This window comes from Trachemys scripta, chromosome 13 (genome assembly GCF_013100865.1).
Source record: "Trachemys scripta elegans isolate TJP31775 chromosome 13, CAS_Tse_1.0, whole genome shotgun sequence".
NCBI lineage: Eukaryota > Metazoa > Chordata > Testudines > Emydidae > Trachemys > Trachemys scripta.
Window position 1 is genome coordinate 465,945 of NC_048310.1, and position 19,247 is coordinate 485,191.

The 19,247-nt window shown below is 44.1% G+C and overlaps 1 protein-coding gene across 1 annotated transcript in view; it reads left to right on the forward strand.

Annotated features, from left to right (window-relative positions):
- Positions 1–19,247, forward strand: part of LOC117886627 (myosin-IIIb-like) — a 115,119-nt gene that overhangs the window by 69,664 nt on the left and 26,208 nt on the right. Inside the window, exons 19-20 of the mRNA XM_034788617.1 lie at positions 9,994–10,079; positions 10,361–10,408. Of these exons, the coding sequence (XP_034644508.1) occupies positions 9,994–10,079; positions 10,361–10,408 (134 nt within the window). The remainder of the gene's footprint in view (positions 1–9,993; positions 10,080–10,360; positions 10,409–19,247) is intronic.

Below are 19,247 nucleotides of genomic sequence, written 5' to 3' on the forward strand. Positions count from 1 at the left end.
AATTTGTCACAAATGTCAGGGGTTCATTTTAGTCTTTTACAACCATGTTGTTCCCAAGGGATAATTAAGGCATCCTCAACCATCGGAAACAAAACTCTCTTCAGAAAGGGCACATTGGTCATAATTATAAAGAGAGGTTGATCGCTATCTGGGCAAGAAAGTATTGAGAAATCCCTATAGAAGGGCCAATTAATTATAGGGATAATATAATCAAGAATACTAACACCAGTCAATGAAATAAAGGTAAAATGTTCTTCTTTTCCCCCAAACTTCTTCAATTTATAGTTATTAAATTAAACATATCTAATAATGCCTTTAAATTTTGTCCAGAGATGTTAAGCACCTGATATCTAGAATTTCGAGGAGGAAGTTCAAAAATCTCCTCAATGTTTTCTTTATTCAATGGTTAAAAATCTCCCAAAATAATTAGATGAGCCATTGAGAATTGAAGACCTACCATATCAATTTGCTCATCCAGACATGCCAACAATGACTCAGAATAAAATGGGGAGCGTATGGAGGAAAAATAACATTTAATAGTAAAATTTGGAGATCAAGAAAAAAATTAATACAGCCGGAATGCCCTGACACTTTGATTCCAAAAGTAAAATCTGGGCTTTCAGGTGGAAGGAAACCAGGGCGGCAAGTCCTCCTCATATATGACCCCTTTTAGACAAATGGCTTCCTTCATGGAGAGAAGATTCAAAATCAGGAAAGACTATGATTTCAGACTCAGCTAACCATGTTTCTTGTTTTTTGTTTTGTTTTTTCTTTTTAAGGTTTTAAAAATTAAAAAAACCCTCTGTCATTCATATTATTTTTATACCCAGGTAAATTCCAGGTAAATTATTCTGGCAGAAGCTCTCCCTAGGTGGAGGGAAAGAAATTGGAGAATCTAGTCAAATAGGAGAAATTGGCCCAACAGCCTAATTGTAAGAATTTTGATTCATTTCCAAATATCACATTATTCTGTTGAGAAATCTGCTTGGAAGATAGTAAACATAAAGGTGGGGAATCCTCTTGGACTTCTGTCTCAAGACTCCCATAAAAAATAGCACAATTTCAGAGAAGGGGAATGGTAAAACTAATGGCCCTAGTAGAAGAGACTGAAGGTTCAAATTTAGGTAATCCCGTTAAATTAGTAGCACAAAAAGTTATAGAATGTACCTGAGGAAGATATGATGTAAAATCCTGAGTTATATTCTCATAAGATAAAGGATAGGAACCAGCCTCTTCTTTTAGACACAAATAATTATACCTTAGATCCTTACTCTATAGGATATTCCCAAATAATATATCTGCTCTAGAGACAAGCAACTTTGGCACCTTAGTTGTTTGCTCATCTTCGAAATTCTAGAAACTATATGGCAATAAAAAAATTCCACCTCTCGCCTCTGATGCATATTGTGAGAATAAAGGTGCAACAGAGTTAGAAAGTAAATTAAAACAAACCTTATCAGCCAATTACTGATTTAAATGGATAGCTGTAAGGGACTGTCTGAATGTACTCCCCTCGAAAAACTAAAAAATCAGTGATCCATTTCTGTTAAATATCAGAGGGCCAAATTTTCAGCATTTTCTGAGACCCTAAGATATTTGAAAGATTTCTAAGAAAGGGAGAATTATCCCTTGAAATATTTAAATCAGAAGATGGTAAACCAAGAAGAGAAGAAGTCAGTTTATCTTAAGTTAGCCTTAGGAGCATTAATAAAGATTAGCACAATCCTATCTTGAGTCTGAGTTGAATTATCTATAACTTTAGGTTTTTCCATTTCCAGACCAGACTTAGCTGTTGGGGGACATCTAGCTTGCCAGTTATACAGTCTTCCCATAAGCCACTCAATACGATTTTAAATTCAAAGAGAGAATTCTTAATGCTCGCTATCTCCTCCATAAGAGGGTTAATCAAAGATAAAACTAATGGAAACTTAGTATCATTGAAAGGAGGGTCATAATCCACCAAGTCTGATGATGCGGGTTCATAGATACTTTTCTTGCTATTCTTTAATTCTAAGTCTGTAAGATCCTTATCTATAAGATCCTTTTGTTGATAAAGCTACTTCCAGGGGGTTTCCTTCCCCCAGATTTTAAAGTAGCAGGGGAATCAGAACTGATGTGTGCCAAACCCCTGGTGGTAAGTGGGGGAGCTTGCTTCTTACAGAAGAAGTCAGTTAATTTAGACTGCAGTGGATGAGAGGGAAGCGCATCTTCACAGGCAGGCTTGCTAACCTGGTGAGGAGGGCTTTAAACTAGGTTTGCTGGGGATGGTGACCTAAGCCCAGAGGTAAGTGGGGAAGTGAGATACCTGGAGGAAACACAAAGAGGAGGGTACAAGTCGGGAAGCCTCCTGATTCATACTGAGAAATTGGCTAGTTATCTTAGGTGCATGTACATGAACGCAAGAAGCCTGGGAAAAAGCAGGAAGAATTGGAAGTCCTGGCACAATCAAGGAACTATGATGTGATTGGAATAAGAGAAACTTGGTGGGGCAGTTCACATGACTGGAGCACTGTCATGGATGGGTATAAACTGTTCAGGAAGGACAGGTATGGGAGGAAAGATGGAGGAGTTGCATTGTATGTAAGGGAGCAGTATGATTGCTGAGAGCTCCAGTATGAAACTGGAGAACAGCCTGTTGAGAGTCTTTGAGTTAAGTTTAGAGGCGAGAGCAACAAAGGTGATGTCATGGTGGGCATCTGCTATAGACCACCAGATCAGGAGGATGAGGTAGACGAGGCTTTCTTTGGACAACTAACAGAAGTTTCCAGATCACAGGCCCTGATTCTCAAGGGGGCTTCAATCACCCTGACATCTGCTGGGTGAGCAATGCAGCAATGCACAGACAATCCAGGAAGTTTTTGGAGAGTGTTGGGGAGAACTTCCTGGTGCAAGTGCTGGAGGAACCAACTAGGGACCGTGCTCCTCTTGATCTGCTGCTGCTCACAAACAGGGAATAATTGGTAGGGAAAGTAGAAGGGGGTGGCAACCTGGGCAGTAGTGACCATGAGATGGTCAAGTTTAGGATCCTGACACAAGGAAGAAAGGAGAGCAGTAGAATATGTACCCTGGACTTCAGAAAAGCAGACTTTGACTCCCTCAGGGAACTGGTGGGCAGGATCATTTTTATATTATTTTTATTTATTATCCCCTGGGAGGCTAATAGGAGGGGGAAAGGAGTCCAGGAGAGCTGGCTGTATTTTAAAGAAGTCTCATTGAGAGCGCAGGAACAAACTATCCCAATGTGCAGAAAGAATAGCTAATATGGCAGGCGACCAGCTTGGCTTAACAATGAAATCTTCGGTGAGCTTAAACTCAAAAAGGAAGCTTACAAGAAGTGGAAATTTGGACAGATGACTAGGGAGGAGTATAAAGATATAGCTGAAGCATGCAGGAGTGTAATCAGGAAGGCCAAGGCACCATTGGAGTTGCAGCTAGCAAGGGATGTGAAGGGTAACAAGAAGGGTTTCTATGGGTATGTTAGCAACAAGAAGAAGGTCAGGGAAAGTGTGGGACCCTTACTGAATGGGGGAGGCAACACAGTGACAGATAATGTGGAAAAAGCTGAAGTACTCAATGCTTTTTTTGCCTCGGTCTTCACAGACAAGGTCAGCTCCCAGACTGCTGCACTGGGCAACGTGTTATGGGGAGGAGGTGAGCAGCTCTCAGTGGTGAAAGAACAGGTTAAGGACTATTTAGAAAAGCTGTGTGACAGTGTACCCCATAAGGCTTTATGGGGAGGGGGTGCTTATAAATGTACATATGACATAACTGGAATATGTTTTGTGCTGCCTGTGCCATATAACATATCTCCGTAAGGGTTATGGTCTACTATATCTATTCATCCTATTTGTACATATATATCATTTTCTACTCGAGGTTAAGAATATGGGCTGTATGCTTGCCTGATTTCTAAGTAAGCTTTGTGAGGCATTTGGTCAGCTTCTTTAGGAAGGAATTTGCCAGGTTAAGTACCTGATCAGGAGACACTTAGGGAACAATGCATCTTGGAATGCTCCAATCCACATGAGAAGTCTTCCTGGAGACATGCAAGATGCCATGTGGACAATGGCGTTGGCCTGCAAAGACTGAGTCACGCAGGGGCATGTGACTTGCCCAGGTGACTCCAAAAACTCCATCTTGGAGCTGGGCTTTGCATAGGAGGGAGGTCTCCACCCACAAGAGAGAGTCTACTTAAACCTGTGGGAGACCCCTCCATTTTGTCTTCAGCTGGCTAAAGAAGGAGCCTCTCCACCCCCCCCAGGATACTTGAAGGAGACTGAAACAAAGGACAGTAACTACAAGGGGTGTGAGTGATTGCTGGACCCAGGCTAAAAGGAGCTTAGCCTGTAAAAGGGAGCACTCTGGAACTGGTGAGGAAATTATCTGTATTCAGTTTGATTAGGCATAGATCTGCGCATTTTATTTTATTTTGCTTGGTGACTTACTTTGTTCTGTCTGTTACTACTTTGAACCACTTAAATCCTACTGTCTGTATTTAATAAAATCACTTTTTATTTAGTAATTTACTCAGAATATGTATTAATACCTGGGGGAGCAAACAACTGTGCATATCTCTCTATCAGTGTTATAGAGGGCGAACAATTTGAGTTTGCCCTGCATAAGCTTTATGCAGGGTAAAACGGATTTATCTGGGTTTAGACCCCACTGGGAGTTGGGCATCTGAGTGCTAAAGACAAGCACGCTACTGCGAGCTGTTTTCAGGTAAACTTGCAGCTTTGGGACAAGTGATTCAGACCCTGGGTCTGTGTCTGGAGCCAGACGGGAATGTCTGGCTCAGCAAGACAGGGTGCTGAAGTCCTGAGCTGGCAGGGAAAACAGAAGCAGGGGTAGTCTTTGCACATCGGGTGGCAGCTCCCAAGGGGGTTTCTGTGATCCAACCCGTCACAAGCTGGATATGCACAAGTCCATGGGTCCAGATCTAATGCATCCAAGGGTGCTGAGGGCATTGGCTGTTATGATTGCAGAGCCATTGGCCATTATCTTTGAAAATTTGTGGGGATCGGGGGAGGTCCCGGACGATTGGAAAAAGGCAAATATAGTGCCCATATTTAAAAGAGGGAAGAAAGAGAACTGCCCCACTCCTGGAGAACAGGTGTTAAAAGCAACCAAGCTAGGTTAATTGAGGAAGCAGCCACAGCTGGCCCCATAAAAGGGTTGTGAGCCAGGAGCAGAGTCAGTCTCTCTCTTGCTCTGGAGAGGAAAGGACCTGGCTGCCTGGGAGCTTAGGGTACGGTGAGTAGAGGAGGGCTGGGGAAAGGCAAGAGGAGCTGGGGAGCTCCAGCCTGGGAAATCCCCAGGCTGAGGCCTTGCTAAAGGCCAAAGCAGATACTGGGGTTGCAGAGGTGCAGCCCAGGCTTAGGCAGAGGCAGCTGGACTGATTCTCTTGCCAGTGATGAGTGGCCTTTACAGACTGCGTCTGCCCCAGTGAGCTGGGGCTAGATGACGACTGGCAGTAGCCACTGAGGCAAGGTGGGTGTAGAGGGTTGGGGGTTCCCCTGGGAGGGGAAACCCAGAGTAAGGGGTTACTGCAGGGACAGAACCCTGAGGTAAAGAGGTCCGGGAGGGACACAAGGTGAGCGGCAGGCGAGACACCGGCCTGCAGAGGACACTCCATACACTGGAAAAGAGCTAATTCCCAGACAAACAGTGGGAGGTGCTGCGCTGGTGAGTCCTCGCTTCACTACACTGGGAAACTACAGACCAATCAGCCTCACTTCAGTCCCCGGCAAAATCATGGAGCAGGTCCTCAAGGAATCCATTTTGAAGCACCTGGAGGAGAGGAAGGTGATCAGGAACAGTCAACATGGATTCACCAAGGGCAAGTCATGCCTGACCAACCTGATTGCCTTCTATGGTGAGATAACTGTCTCTGTGGATATGGGGAAAGCAGTGGACGTGATGTATCTTGACTTTAGCAATGCTTTTGATACGGTCTCCCACAGTATACTTGCGAGCAAGTTAAAGTAGTATGGATTGGATGAATGGACTATAAGGTGGATAGAAAGCTGGCTAGATTTTCGGACTCAACAGGTAGTGATCAACGGCTCGATGTCTAGTTGGCAGCCGGTATCAAGCGGCGTGTCCCAGGGGTCGGTCCTGGGGCCGGTTTTGTTCAACATCTTTATTGATCTAATAGACAAAAAGGCATAACATGATCCAATGCCTGGAAGCTGAAGCTCAAAAAATTCAAACTGGAAACAAGATGCAACTTTTTAAGTGAGATAATTAGTCTTTGGAGCAACCTTAGAATCATAGAATATCAGGGTTAGAAGGAACCTCAGGAGGTCATCTAGTCCAACCCCCTGCTCAGAGCAGGATGAACACCAACTAAATCATCCCGGCCATGGCTTTGTCGTGCTGGGCCTTAAAAACCTTTAAGGATGGAGATTCCACAACCTCCCTAGGTAACCTATTCCAGTGCTTCACCACCTTCCTAGTGAAGAAGTTTTTTCCTAATATCCAACCTAAACCTCCCCCATTGCAACTTGAGACCATTAGTCCTTGTTCTGTCATCTGGTACCACTGAGAACAGTCTAGATCCATCCTCTTTGGAACCCCCTTTCAGGTAGTTGAAAGCAGCTATCAAATCCCCCCTCATTCTTCTCTTCTGCAGACTAAACAATCCCAGTTCCCTCAGCCTCTCCTCATAAGTCATGTGCTCCAGCCCCCTAATAATTTTTGTTGCCCTCCGCTGGACTCTTTCCAATTTTTCCACATCCGTCTTGTAGTGTGGGGCCCAAAACCTTCCAAGTGATGCGCTGAATTCTCCATGACTTGAAGGTCCATGACCTTTAAATCAAGATTGGACATCTCTAAAAGATGTGCTATAGAAAGATAGAGCTGCATGGGACCTCAGAGTCATCAAATCCAGCCATTTTCACTGAGGCAGGACTAAGTAAATCTAGACGATCTCTGACGGGTTTGTCTAACCTGTTCTTAAAAACCTCCACAGATGGGGATTCCACAACCTCCACTGGAAGCCTATTCCACTACTTAGCTAGCCTTATAGTTGGGAAGTTTTCCCTAATATCTAACCTAAATCTCCCTTGCTGAAGATTAAGAGCATTATTTCTTGTCCTACCTTCAGTGGACATGGAGAACCAGGGCCACCCAAAGGGGGGGTCAAGTGGGGCAATTTGTCCCGGGCCCCGCAGGGGCCCTCACGAGAGTTTTTTGAGGCCCCTGGAGCGGGGCCCTTCACTCGCTGGGGGGGCCCCGGAGCTTCTTCTGCTCCGGGTCTTCGGTGGCAATTTGGCGGTGGGAGGTCCTTCAACCCTGGGACCCGCCGCTGAAGTGTTAGGTCTTTGGTGGCAATTTGGCGGCAGGGGGCCCCCCACTGCGGAAGACCCCAGGGCCCCTGAATCCTCTGGGCGGCCCTGTGGAGAACAGTTGATCACAGTCCTCTTTATAACAGCCCTTAACATATCTGAAGACTGTTATCAGGTCCCCCCTCAGTCTTCTTTTCTCAACTAAACATGCCCAGTTTTTTTAACCTTTCCTCATAGGTCAAGTTTCCTAAATCTTTTATCATTTTTGTTGCTTCCCTCTCTTCAATTTGTCCACATCTTTCCTAAAGGGTGGAGCCCAGAATTTCACACAGTACTTCAGCTGAGGCCTCCCAATGCCGAGTAGAGTGGGATGAGTTACTTCTTGTCTTACGTACAACACTGCTGTTAATACATCCTAGAATATTAACTTTTTTTGCTGCATCATATTGTTGACTCACATTCAGTTTGTAATCAACTATACGCTCCAGATCCTTTTCAGCAGTATTACCACCTAGCCAGTTATTCCCTATTTTTTAGTTGTACATTTGATTTTTTTTCTTTCCTAAGTGTAGTACTTTGCACTTGTCTTTATTGAATTTCATTGTGTTTATTTTAGGCTTATTCTCTAGGTCAGGAGTAGGCAACCTATGGCACGTGTGCCGAAGGTGGCACGCAAGCTGATTTTCAGTGGCACTCACACTGCCCGGGTCCTGGCCACCGGTCTGGGGGGCTCTGCATTTTAATTTAATTTTAAATGAAGCTTCTTAAACTTTTTAAAAACCTTATTTACTTTACATACAACAATAGTTTAGTTATATATTATAGACTTATAGAAAGAGACCTTCTAAAAATGTTAAAATGTGTGATTGGCATGCAAAACCTTAAATTAGAGTGAATAAATGAAGACTCGGCACGCCATTTCTGAAAGGTTGCCGACCCCTGCTCTAGGTTGTCAAAGTCAGTTTGAATTCTAATCCTGTCCTTGAAAGTGCTTGCAACCCCTCCCATCTTGGTGTCATCCACAAATTTTAGAAGCTCTATTCTCCTATTATCCAAGTAATTAATTAAAATATTGACTAGTACCAGACCCAGGACTGACCCCCCCACCCCGTCGAACCTCACTCAAGACATCCTCCCAGTTTGACTGAACTATTGATAACCACTCTGAGTATAGTCTTTCAACCACTTGTGAACCCACCTTATAGTAATTTTATCTAGACCCATTTCCCTAGGTTTTTTTTTTTTTTTTAAGAAGTATATCACATGGGATTATGTCAAAAGCCTTACTAAACTCAAGATATATCATGTTTACTGCTTCCCCCTCTATCCACTAGGCCAGTAACCCTGCCAAAGAAGGAAATTAGGTTGGTTTGGCATGATGTGTTCTTGACAAATCCATTCTGGTTATTCCTTATAACTCCTTTTTATAACTAAGCATCCTGACAAATTGATTGTTTAATACTTTTTTCCAGTATCTTTCTGGGTATTGAAGTTAGGCTGACTGGTCTGTAATTCTTTGGGTCCTCCTTGTTTCCATTTTTAAAGATAGGTGCTATGTTTGCCCTTCTCTGGACCTCAGCCATTCTCCAGGAGTTCCTGAAGATATTTGCTAATGTTCCAAGAATGCTGCTAGTTCTTAAATACCTTAGGATGAATTTCATCAGGCCTTGCCGACCTCAATACGTTTGACTTTTCTAAATATTCTTTAACCTCTTCTTTCCCTGTTTTGTCTTGCAATCCTTCCCCTTGTCGTTAATATTAGTTATGTTGAGTGTCTGGTAATGTTAACCTGTTTAGCGAAGACTGAAGCAAAATAGAGATTGAACACATCAGTCTTCTTGATGTCCTCTTTTTATTAGCTCTCCTTCCTGGCTAAGTAGAGGACCTACACTTTCCTTCATCTTTCTCTTGCTCCTAATGTATTTAAAAAACCTCCTCTTATTGCCTTTGATGTCCTTTGCTAGGTATAAGTCATTTGGTGCCTTAGCCTTTCTGATTTTGTTCTTACATGCTTACGCTATTATTTTGTTCTCCTCCTTAGCAGTTCGTCCATGTTTCTGCTTTTGTAGGATTATTTTTTTTATTTTCAGGTCATTCGTTCAAGGGCTCCTGATGGAGCCATTTTGGTTTCTTCCTAATCTTCACATTGGGATAGTTTGCAGTTGTCTTTAATATTGTCTCCTTGAGAAAATGCCAGCTCTCCTGATCTCCTATGTCTCTTAGATTTTCTTCCCATGGACCTTACCTTACCACTTTTCTGAATTTGTTGATGTCTGCTTTTTTGAAGTCTATTATCCTTATTCAGCTGCTCTCACTTCTTCCTTTCTTTCAAATCATGAAATCTGTGATTTTGTGTTCACTTTCCCCCCCAGTTTCCTTCCACCTTCAGATTCTCAGTCAGTTCCTCCCTGCTGGTCAAAATTAAAGCTAAAAAGGCTGACCCACCTGTTATTTTCTCCACTTTCTGAAACAATTTTGTCCCCAATACATTCCAAGAACTTATTGGAAATTTTGTTTTGCTGTATGACTTTTCCAACAGATGTCTCTAGATCAACCAGAAGTTATTGGTCTGGTTACAGGAATTTCTGTTTGAACTTCTTTGACCTATGCTGTGCAGGAGGCCAGATTTAGATGATAGTAATGGTCCCTTCTGGCCGTAAAATCTGTTAATCTCTTTTTGAATCTTATTGTGCTCTCACCTCAGCTCAGGTACAATGGATTGCTGGAGACCATCCAGATTCGGCGAAACGGCTTTTCCTGGAGACCCTCTTTTGAGGAATTTGCAGAAAGGTTTGTTAAAATCATGAAATGTTGTTGTTTGAAGGTCAGAAGGGAAGTGATTCCAATAATGGGGTGAGGGAATTGCCAGTCTGATCAACAGTGAGTGAAATGACCTGATTAAAAAGTGTGAAAAGGACCTAAGACAGTGGATATGGTATGTGTGGGGCAGGAGGAGGAAGTGGACGGGTACTGATTTGTGGTCATCCTTGCTGTAATGGGGACACTGGATCAGCTCAGGGCATCAGAGATATCTCTCTCCCTTGTTGTTAAATTTGGTTTGTTTCTGGCAGATATCGAATTCTCCTAATTAAACCAGATGTCCCGCTCACACAGGAAAGGTAAGAACCTTCCTCTCTGCCCCCTATAGTCATGAGTAAAGAACAACACAGGAAATTTCTGAAGAGCAAAATTTGCTAAACCAACTTGATTGCTGTTGTGAAGGAATCACAAACTGAATAGGTGAAGGGAGAAGCGTGGGAAGGGATCTTCCAATCAAGGGACTATTAAGTACCTAGACAAAGTGATTTGGAGTTTGGTAAAAGCATTTGATACAGTGATGTATGGAACCTTTCTCCCTCAAATAATTCACATTGGCTTGGATAGAAATTCTGTCACATAGAGGAGAGACACCTGGCTGAAGAAGGAAAGTGATAATGGGGTGGTGTCCAGCTTTGGTCGGTCTCTTTCTCTCTCCCTCTCCTCCCCCAGTTCTTTATTGATGATCTGGTTTGTGTGTGTGTGCGCTGCTTTCTTGCTTCCTACTCTCTATACTCAGTGGTCCAGTTCCTGTGTTTGTGCGTGTATAACATTGGGTATAACATTGAGTGTGTGCATCTACTCAGTGTCTGCTGTTAGTTATCTGCCATTCAGACTGTTATGTTTTGTTCAGACTTAACTGGCTCATGGTTATTACATGTTTTGTTTGACAACTTACCTGTGAGTCTTCCTTCATATATATATATTTTTTTGATGTTTTGGGATTGCCATTCTGGGGTGCATCTATGCATAACATTATGCAATGACAGGTTTCAGAGTAACAGCCGTGTTAGTCTGTATCCGCAAAAAGAAGAACAGGAGTACTTGTGGCACCTTAGTGCTAAATTTGTTAGTCTCTAAGGTGCCACAAGTACTCCTGTTCTTCATTATGCAATGAGTGTTTCTATTGTGTATTTATTTTATTTAATTTAAAATTTATTTAATTTTAACATCCTTCTGCTGTTGAATGGCGATAGTTCCAGAAATTCTGAATAAAGTATGTGCAGATCATGCAACTCTCCCATGCTGCTAGGTTACCCCAGATGCAGAACTGCTTAGGCTGTTGTGGTATTGGTATTTATGATGGACTCCTGGAGCCCAAGTCCTCTTTTGATGCAGCTGTGCAGCATATCAGCGAGTATTTTGACACTGGAGATTCTGTTCTGTTAAAGAGGAAAACAATTTTTTGAAACTCATCAGCAGCCTAATGAAACCATATGTGAATTTATTTGTGGCAGTTGACCCAGGACTGTGATTTCGGGGATATTTTTGTGATTGGCATAGCCAGTGACCACGTTGGTGAATGGTTACTGGTGCAAGATGCTAAACCCTAACTTTTGATGCTGTGGTTACCAAGAGCGAGGCATTTGAGGGCACAGGCTGAAAGAGGTTCTGTGTCTCAGACTGCTGCTACCTTTGTGTCTACGCTTAAACTATTAGCTGTTCATTGTGCTTCCATCACCCGGAGTCATACGACACTATATACTTCTGCTCCACAGCCTCAGCAGCGAAAATTGCCTGCTTTTCAGTTTCAAGTGTGGTAATGCAAATCACTTGGCCAATTTTTTTGCCTGCTTGGCTAGAACTGCTGAGTGCTGGGCTTGTGGAGAGAAAGGACATTTTAAGTTATTGTGCCATGGTACACTGGTTCATGACAAGAAGAGGCCTGAAGTGCATATTAGAGTCATAGACTTTAAGGTCAGAAGGGACCATTATGATCGTCTAGTCTGACCTTCGGCACAATGCAGGCCACAGAATCTCACCCACCCACTCCTGTAATAAATCCCTAACGTAGGTCTGAGTTATTTAAGTCCTCAAATAATGATTTAAAGACTTCAAGGTGCAGAGAATCCTCCAGCAAGTGACCCGTGCCCCATGCTGCAGAGAGAGGCAAAAAACTCCCAGGGCCTGTGCCAATCTGCCTTTGAGGAAAATTCCTTCCCAACCCCAAATATGGCGATCAGCTAAACCCTGAGCATGTGGGCAGGACTCACCAGCCAGCACCCAGGAAAGAATTCTCTGTAGTAACTCAGATCCCACCCCATCTAATACCCCATCACAGGCCATTGGGCATATTTACCACTAATAGTCAAAGATCAATTAATTGCCAAAATTAGGCTATCCCATCATACCATCCGCTCTATAAACTTATCAAGCTTAGTCTTGAAGCCAGATATGTATTTTGCCCCCACTGCTCCCCTTGGAAGGCTGTTCCAGAACTTCACTCTCTGATGGTTAGAAACCTTCATCTAATTTCAAGTCTAAACTTCCTGATAGCCAGCATGGAAGCTCTTTCACTGGAGGTTTTCAAAACGAGGCTGGATAGCCAATTGTCTTGGATGGCTTAGACACAACAAATCCTGCATCTTGGCCGGGGCTTAGACAAGGTGGTCCTTGCAGTCCTTTATGACCCTGTGGTTCTATGATTCTATATTGGGAATGTGAAGCCACATGAGACCACCTTGTTGCCTGGAATACAATACAGGGACTCCAGTGTTGCCTTTAATACAATCTTCTCATGTGGAAAGGCACTGGAACTGGTCTCTCGTGTCATAGAAATTAATGGTACACTGCTGAGGTACATGGTGGATACAGGTGCTGAAGTTAACATTCTCCCTTTTGGGTTAGTTCATAATCTAGACATTTGCCCAACTACAGTGGTTATAAAAGCCTGGAATTTGTATGCTTTACAGACAGTGGGTGAAACTGTTTTCTGTGCTCTACAAAGGCATAGCCTTGACTCCAAAGTTTTATCTTGTTAAAGATGCTGCTGTGAATGATGTTCCATTATTGTCCTATGATTTGTGCTTACATTTTGGTATCATGCATGAGCTCTCCCAGGATATCTCAGGTGTGATTATGTCAGCTAGATTAGAAGGGGATACCCAATGTATCATTCAGAGACACCATGATTTGTTTAACAATGACAGTGTTCTGTCCACGGGCTATGCATACTCTCTGCTGTTGGATTTGAACACCAAGCCCTTTGCACCCCCTGCACGAGATGTACCTCCTGCACTTGCGGACAAGATCTGAGCAGAACTGCAATGCATGAAAAATAATATCATCATTTGGGAGGTGGAAGGGCATATGGATTGGAGCTTATCCACGGTGATAGTATCAGAAGAATGGCGATATTTGACTTCACAGATTTTAGGGCTCTTAATAGATATGAGAAACGTGAGCAGTTTCAGTTGCCAGCCCTCAAAGAGGTGACATGTTGGGTCAGTGGATCCCAGATTTTCTCTGGGTTGGATTACTGATCCGGTTATTGGAAAATACTTGTGTCTGGAAGTTTGCTTTCAGCATGCCATTAGGGAGGTACTGCTATCAATGACTCCCTTTTGGTTTAGTCTCTGCTCCTTGAAGTAATTGAGAGTGGTCTCTCAGCTCTTTGGTAATATCCAGGGTGCATGGTGCTATTTGGATGACATTCTTGTCTTTGATAAGACCCTTCCTGAACATAATGCTTATCTGAACCAGGTGCTAACTGGTAAAGTTGAATGTGGCCAGCTGCAGTTTAGCAAAAGATGCTGTAGAGTTTCTGAGGCATTCTCTGTCAGTTGATGGTGTGAAACTGGCACCTGAATGGCTACAAGCTGTTGCTTCACTACCGAAACACACAGATTGTAGCGGCTGTGTACCCTTGCCAAGCTGCTGAGAGTTCTAATCTTCGGAGGATTAAAGAGACCAAACGGATTTTTGAAACAGTCTGCCAGGTCCTCTGTTAAATCCAATCTCATTCTCATTTTAATCCAAGGAAGCCCATAATGATTCAAATTGATGTATGCAATCAGGGTCTGGGCACAGTTCTGTTCCGGGGGATGGCCAGTTATATACTCATCCTGTACTCTCACCCTGACAGAAGCCAAGTATTCCCAGACTGAGCTAAAGTTCTGGCGATGGTTTTTGCTATTGTACACTTCAGAGTCTATTTACTGGGGCAACATTTTACTTTAGAAACCGATTTGCCTATTTTGGGCCTCTGTCATAAGGCTGTTGATCTGCTGAGCATGAGGCTGCCACAGTGGGTTATCAGTTGCAGCAGTATGACTGGCTTTCATTTGGGACATTTCAAACAAAGATCTAATTTACTTGCCGATACTCTTCCAAGAAATTCTGCTGGGCTGGCACCCTCCTGTGCAGAAAGGGCAAGGTGTGCTTTATGCTTTTTACTGGAAAGCTGCCAGTTGACTTAAGGCAGACTGCTGCTCTTCAAGATGCTGAACTGTGCGAGATGATGCATGCTGTACAAACGGGTCGGATAGACCCAGTTCTTAAGAGAATTTTGTCTACATTCTACAGAATTTGTTCTGAGCTCACAGTGAAGACATGTGCTACTCAACATATCTTATGCAGAGGAGCATGGGTGATCATCCTAGCATCATTCGACAAGCAGTCCTGGGTGTGACTCACGAAGGACATTTGGGAGTTATGAAGGTGATTCTGTGTAGTTATGCTTGGTGGCTAGGGCTGAACTCAGACATTGAGCATCATATGAAGGCATATTCAGCCTGCACAGTGCATAGAACTACTGCTCTTCCGGCCCCTTTGATAATGGTAGTCATAGATAGACCATGGCAGAGAATTGCAGTGGATATTACTGGCCCATCGATTGCAGTGCCTGGCTACATGCTATTGAGTGTTATAGACTGTTACTCACATTACTTCTTTGCAGTCATGATTTCAGAGAAGCTCATTTCTTGTTTAACTGCTTTATTTGTGATGTTTGCCCTACCAGAGAGCCTTCTTTCAGAAAATGGGACCATTTTCTTTCAGAAAATGGCGGGTTCCCCCGGAGTGCCACCTGGAACTGGGGTACCACTGAGCCTCCCTGACCCACCGGCCTGGACTCCCTTTACACTGTATTGCTGTGACCAGCCTGCCAAGCCCTCTCCCAGGCTCCAGCACACATACTGGTAGGGACACACCCAGCTGCAGAACATACAAATGCTGTGATCAGCTCTGCATGGGAAGGCTACAGCTAAGGAACAGCCCAGCTACTCAAGTGCACATCCCCCTCTGGAGTGTAAGCCCAAAATTATACCATCTTGCGTACACTGTACGCTCATGAAATTTGCCTCCTCCCTCAGTGTGGAGAAGGATATGCAACAGCCTTCTGCCCAAGTTACGACTCCCACACACTGGTTTTAGACAAAGCAAAAATAAGTTTATTAACTACAAAAGATAGATTTTAAGTGATTATAAGGAATAGCAAACAGATCAAAGCAGATTACCTAGTAAATAAACAAAGCCGCAAACTGAGCGTAACATACTAGATAGGTAGGATATGAATTAGCAAATTCTCACACTCCATGATTCAGGTAGGCTGCAGAGATTCTTAAGGAGCCAGCCGCACTTGCTTACAGCTTAAAAACCCCAGGTGTTTCTTTCACAGGCTAAAACTCCCCTTTAGCCTGGGTCCAACACTTCCCCCAAGTTCAGTCCTTGTTCCTCAGGGTTTTTCAGGAGTCGTCTTTGGGCGGGGAGTCAGTGAAGAGTCCCAATGATGTCACTCACCTGCCTTAAATAGCTTTTGCATATGGCAGGAACCCTTTGTCTCCAAGCTTTATTCCCATGCCAGTCAGTGGAAAAACACTGGTATTCCAAGATGGAGTCCAGTACCAGGTGACTTGGTCACATGACCCTGTAGGGTGCTAGCAGACATGAGTCAGAGGCTGTTTACAGCATCCTCAGGAAGGCTCCTGGGTGGGAGATAAGCTTTTCCTAAGGCCTATTGTTCTGCCTAATGGTTCATTAACTTGAGTAGGCCCTTCCCAGCCAGCCATGTAGACTGATTACATTCTGCCTTGTGGGTGTTCCCCATGTGTAAACACATTTGTAATAGATACATAGACAATATTCCTAACTTCAGATACAAAAATGATACATGTATACAAATAGGATAATCTTATTCAGTAAATCATAACCTTTCCAATGATATTTCATATGATCTATCTTGCATAAAATATATTATGATTATGTCATAATCATAACATATTATTACTGTGAAGAATATGGGGTGCAGTGTCACAGGGACATGTTTTGTATCAAGAAAGCTTTGAAGGCTTTCGGATAAGTATTGGTCCAGTACATTATAAATCTGCTGTGTACCATGCCCAAGGAAATGGGATAGTGGAAAAACTGCAGGGAACTGTGAAGAAGCTTGTAGCTTGCATACTGGAGGAACATTGAGATACACCCTTCCCTATTGCATTGAGTCAGGATTTATATGATATTCAGAGTACACACCATGGAAGTACTGGAGAAACCCCATTCTATCGGTTCTTCAGCTGACCTATGAGGACTCAACGGGTAGTGATCAATGGCTCCATGTCTAGTTGGCAGCCAGTATCAAGCGGAGTGTCCCAAGGGTCGGTCCTGGGGCTGGTTTTGTTCAATATCTTCATTAATGATCTGGGGGATGGTATGGACTGCGCCCTTAGCAAGTATGCAGGTGACACTAAACTGGGAGGAGTGGTAGATACGCTGGAGGGTAGGGATAGGATACAGAGGGACCTAGACAAATTAGAGGATTGGGCCAAAAGAAATCTGGTGAGGTTCAACAAGGACAAGTGCAGAGTCCTGCACTTAGGATGGAAGAATCCCATTCACTGCTACAGACTAGGGACAGAGTGGCTAGGCAGCAGTTCTACAGAAAAGGACCTAGGGGTCACAGTGGACGAAAAGCTGGATATGAGTCAACAGTGTGCCCTTGTTGCCAAGAAGGCTAATGGCATTTTGGGCTGTATAAGTAGGGGCATTGCCAGCAGATCGAGGGATGTGATCATTCCCCTCTATTTGGCATTGGTGAGGCCTCAACTGGAGTAGTGTGTCCAGTTTTGGGCCCCACACTACAAGAAGGATGTGGAAAAATTGGAAAGAGTCCAGCGGAGGGTAACAAAAATGATTAGGGGGCTGGAGCACATGACTTATGAGGAGAGGCTGAGGGGACTGGGACTGTTTAGTTTGCAGAAGAGCAGAATGAGGGGGGATTTGATAGCTGCTTTCAACTACCTGAAAGGGGGTTCCAAAGAGGACGGATCTAGACTGTTCTCAGTGGTAGCAGATGACCGAACAAGGAGTAATGGTCTCAAGTTGCAGTGCGGGAGGTTTAGGTTGGCTATTAGGAAAAACTTTCTCACTAGCAGGTGGTGAAGCACTGGAAGGAGTTCCCTAGGGAGGTGGTGGAATCTCCTTAGAGGTTTTTAAGGTCAGGCTTGACAAAGCCCTGGCTGGGATGATTTAGTTGGGGATTGGGTCCTGCTTTGAGCAGGGAGTTGGACTAGATGACCTCCTGAGGTCCCTTCCAACCCTGATATTCTATGATTCTATGACCAAGTTGTCTATGCTGACAGGAAAGGTCCATCCCACCCCTTTGCCATCCCCAAAGCTGACTGATATGACTAGGAAATATGTGAGTTTCAACAGGTGTGTCCATGCAAGACTCCATGAGTTCTTTCCTGGACAATCCGTGTATGTTAGACTAGGGTCAGGAAGAGTTTTCAATAGCAGTGGTGTGATCTTCCGGGCTGCAGGATATGGAACATGGCGAGTGCATTTACAACAGATAGAACATGTTGTTAACCAGCAAGATGTTCTGCGTACTGAAAGGGGAACAGAGAGGGAAGAGGACGCTCTTTCTGTGTATGATGGGGTTGTGGGCAGTTGGGGAAGTGGCGCCACAGTAACAGCATCCACCTCCTGAACTGAATCAGGTATAATTTACGGCTCTGGGATTACCTGGTGCCTCTAGCAAAGTACTGCTGAACTTTTGGGGAAATGAGTAGGAAATTGTGATGTGGTGTGTATGTTGCCTTCTTGCTTCCTCTTCCTGTTTTTTCCTAGTTCCTGCTCCTTGAACTCAGTGATCGGAGGTGTGTGTGTGATTATTTAGGGTCTGCTGCTACTTATCTCCCTTTCAGACTGTCATGTTTTGTTCAGACTGTTGCTGACTTAACCGTTCATGTTTATTACATTTTGACTGACAACTTGCTTACGTATCATGCTTTGCGTTTGTTTTGTTTTTTTGGTGCCATTCTGAGGTGCTATTGCATCTCATATTTGGGAAAAGGAGTATGCTTTTATTGATTATAATGTTTATATTAAGTGCCCCAAAGTGTCTTGAATATCTCCCAGGTTTAGAGAGAAAATGCAGTCCCTGCCCTAAGAGCTTAAAGTCAAAACAGGCAAAACATACCAAGAATGTGGGAAGAGGAAGTGGCACCCATCAGAGTCTCTTGATGGGATGGCATCCCATAATTTTTTTGATGTAAACCGACCCTTTCTGCCCACTCTATCCTAGCTGACCTAGTGCCTGACCCTGCCTGCTGCCCCATGTGAAACAGGCCCTTCTCCCACCCTGCCTGCTCCACCACATAAAACAATGGCTCACTGCAAAGGTGTGAAACACCCAGCTAGTCGGAGCCCTCTTATTCAGTTTGGGACAAGGGGAAACCAGGAAATGAAGTCTGGGATTAAGTGGTTCCTCCACTCCTTGTGAAATCTGTTAATGAAACATTCAGATAACCCTGATTCCTCTTAATTTAGCATTGCCATCCGTCCGGGTTTCCCCGGACATGTCCGGCTTTTTTAGCTTTAAATGGGCGTCCGGGGGGGATTTCTAATAAGGTAGAAATGTCCGGGATTTCCCCCTTCCCCTCATGCAGAGTGCGGCGCGGCTGATTGGACGGCTGTGCCTGATTGAAAGCCGCTCGCAGCCACTGGGGCCTCTAGCAGCCAGATTCCCTCCCCCTCCCCCGCTCCCTCCTCCCCCGCAGAGCAGCGCCTTATTTGTTTGGCTGCACGTGGAGCCCGCAGCTCTCCCTCGGCCTGGTTGGGGGAGGGGGACAGGCAAGGGACAGGGAATGGGGGGGTTAGATTGGTCGGGGGTTCTGGGGGGGCTGTCAGGAGAAGGGGGTG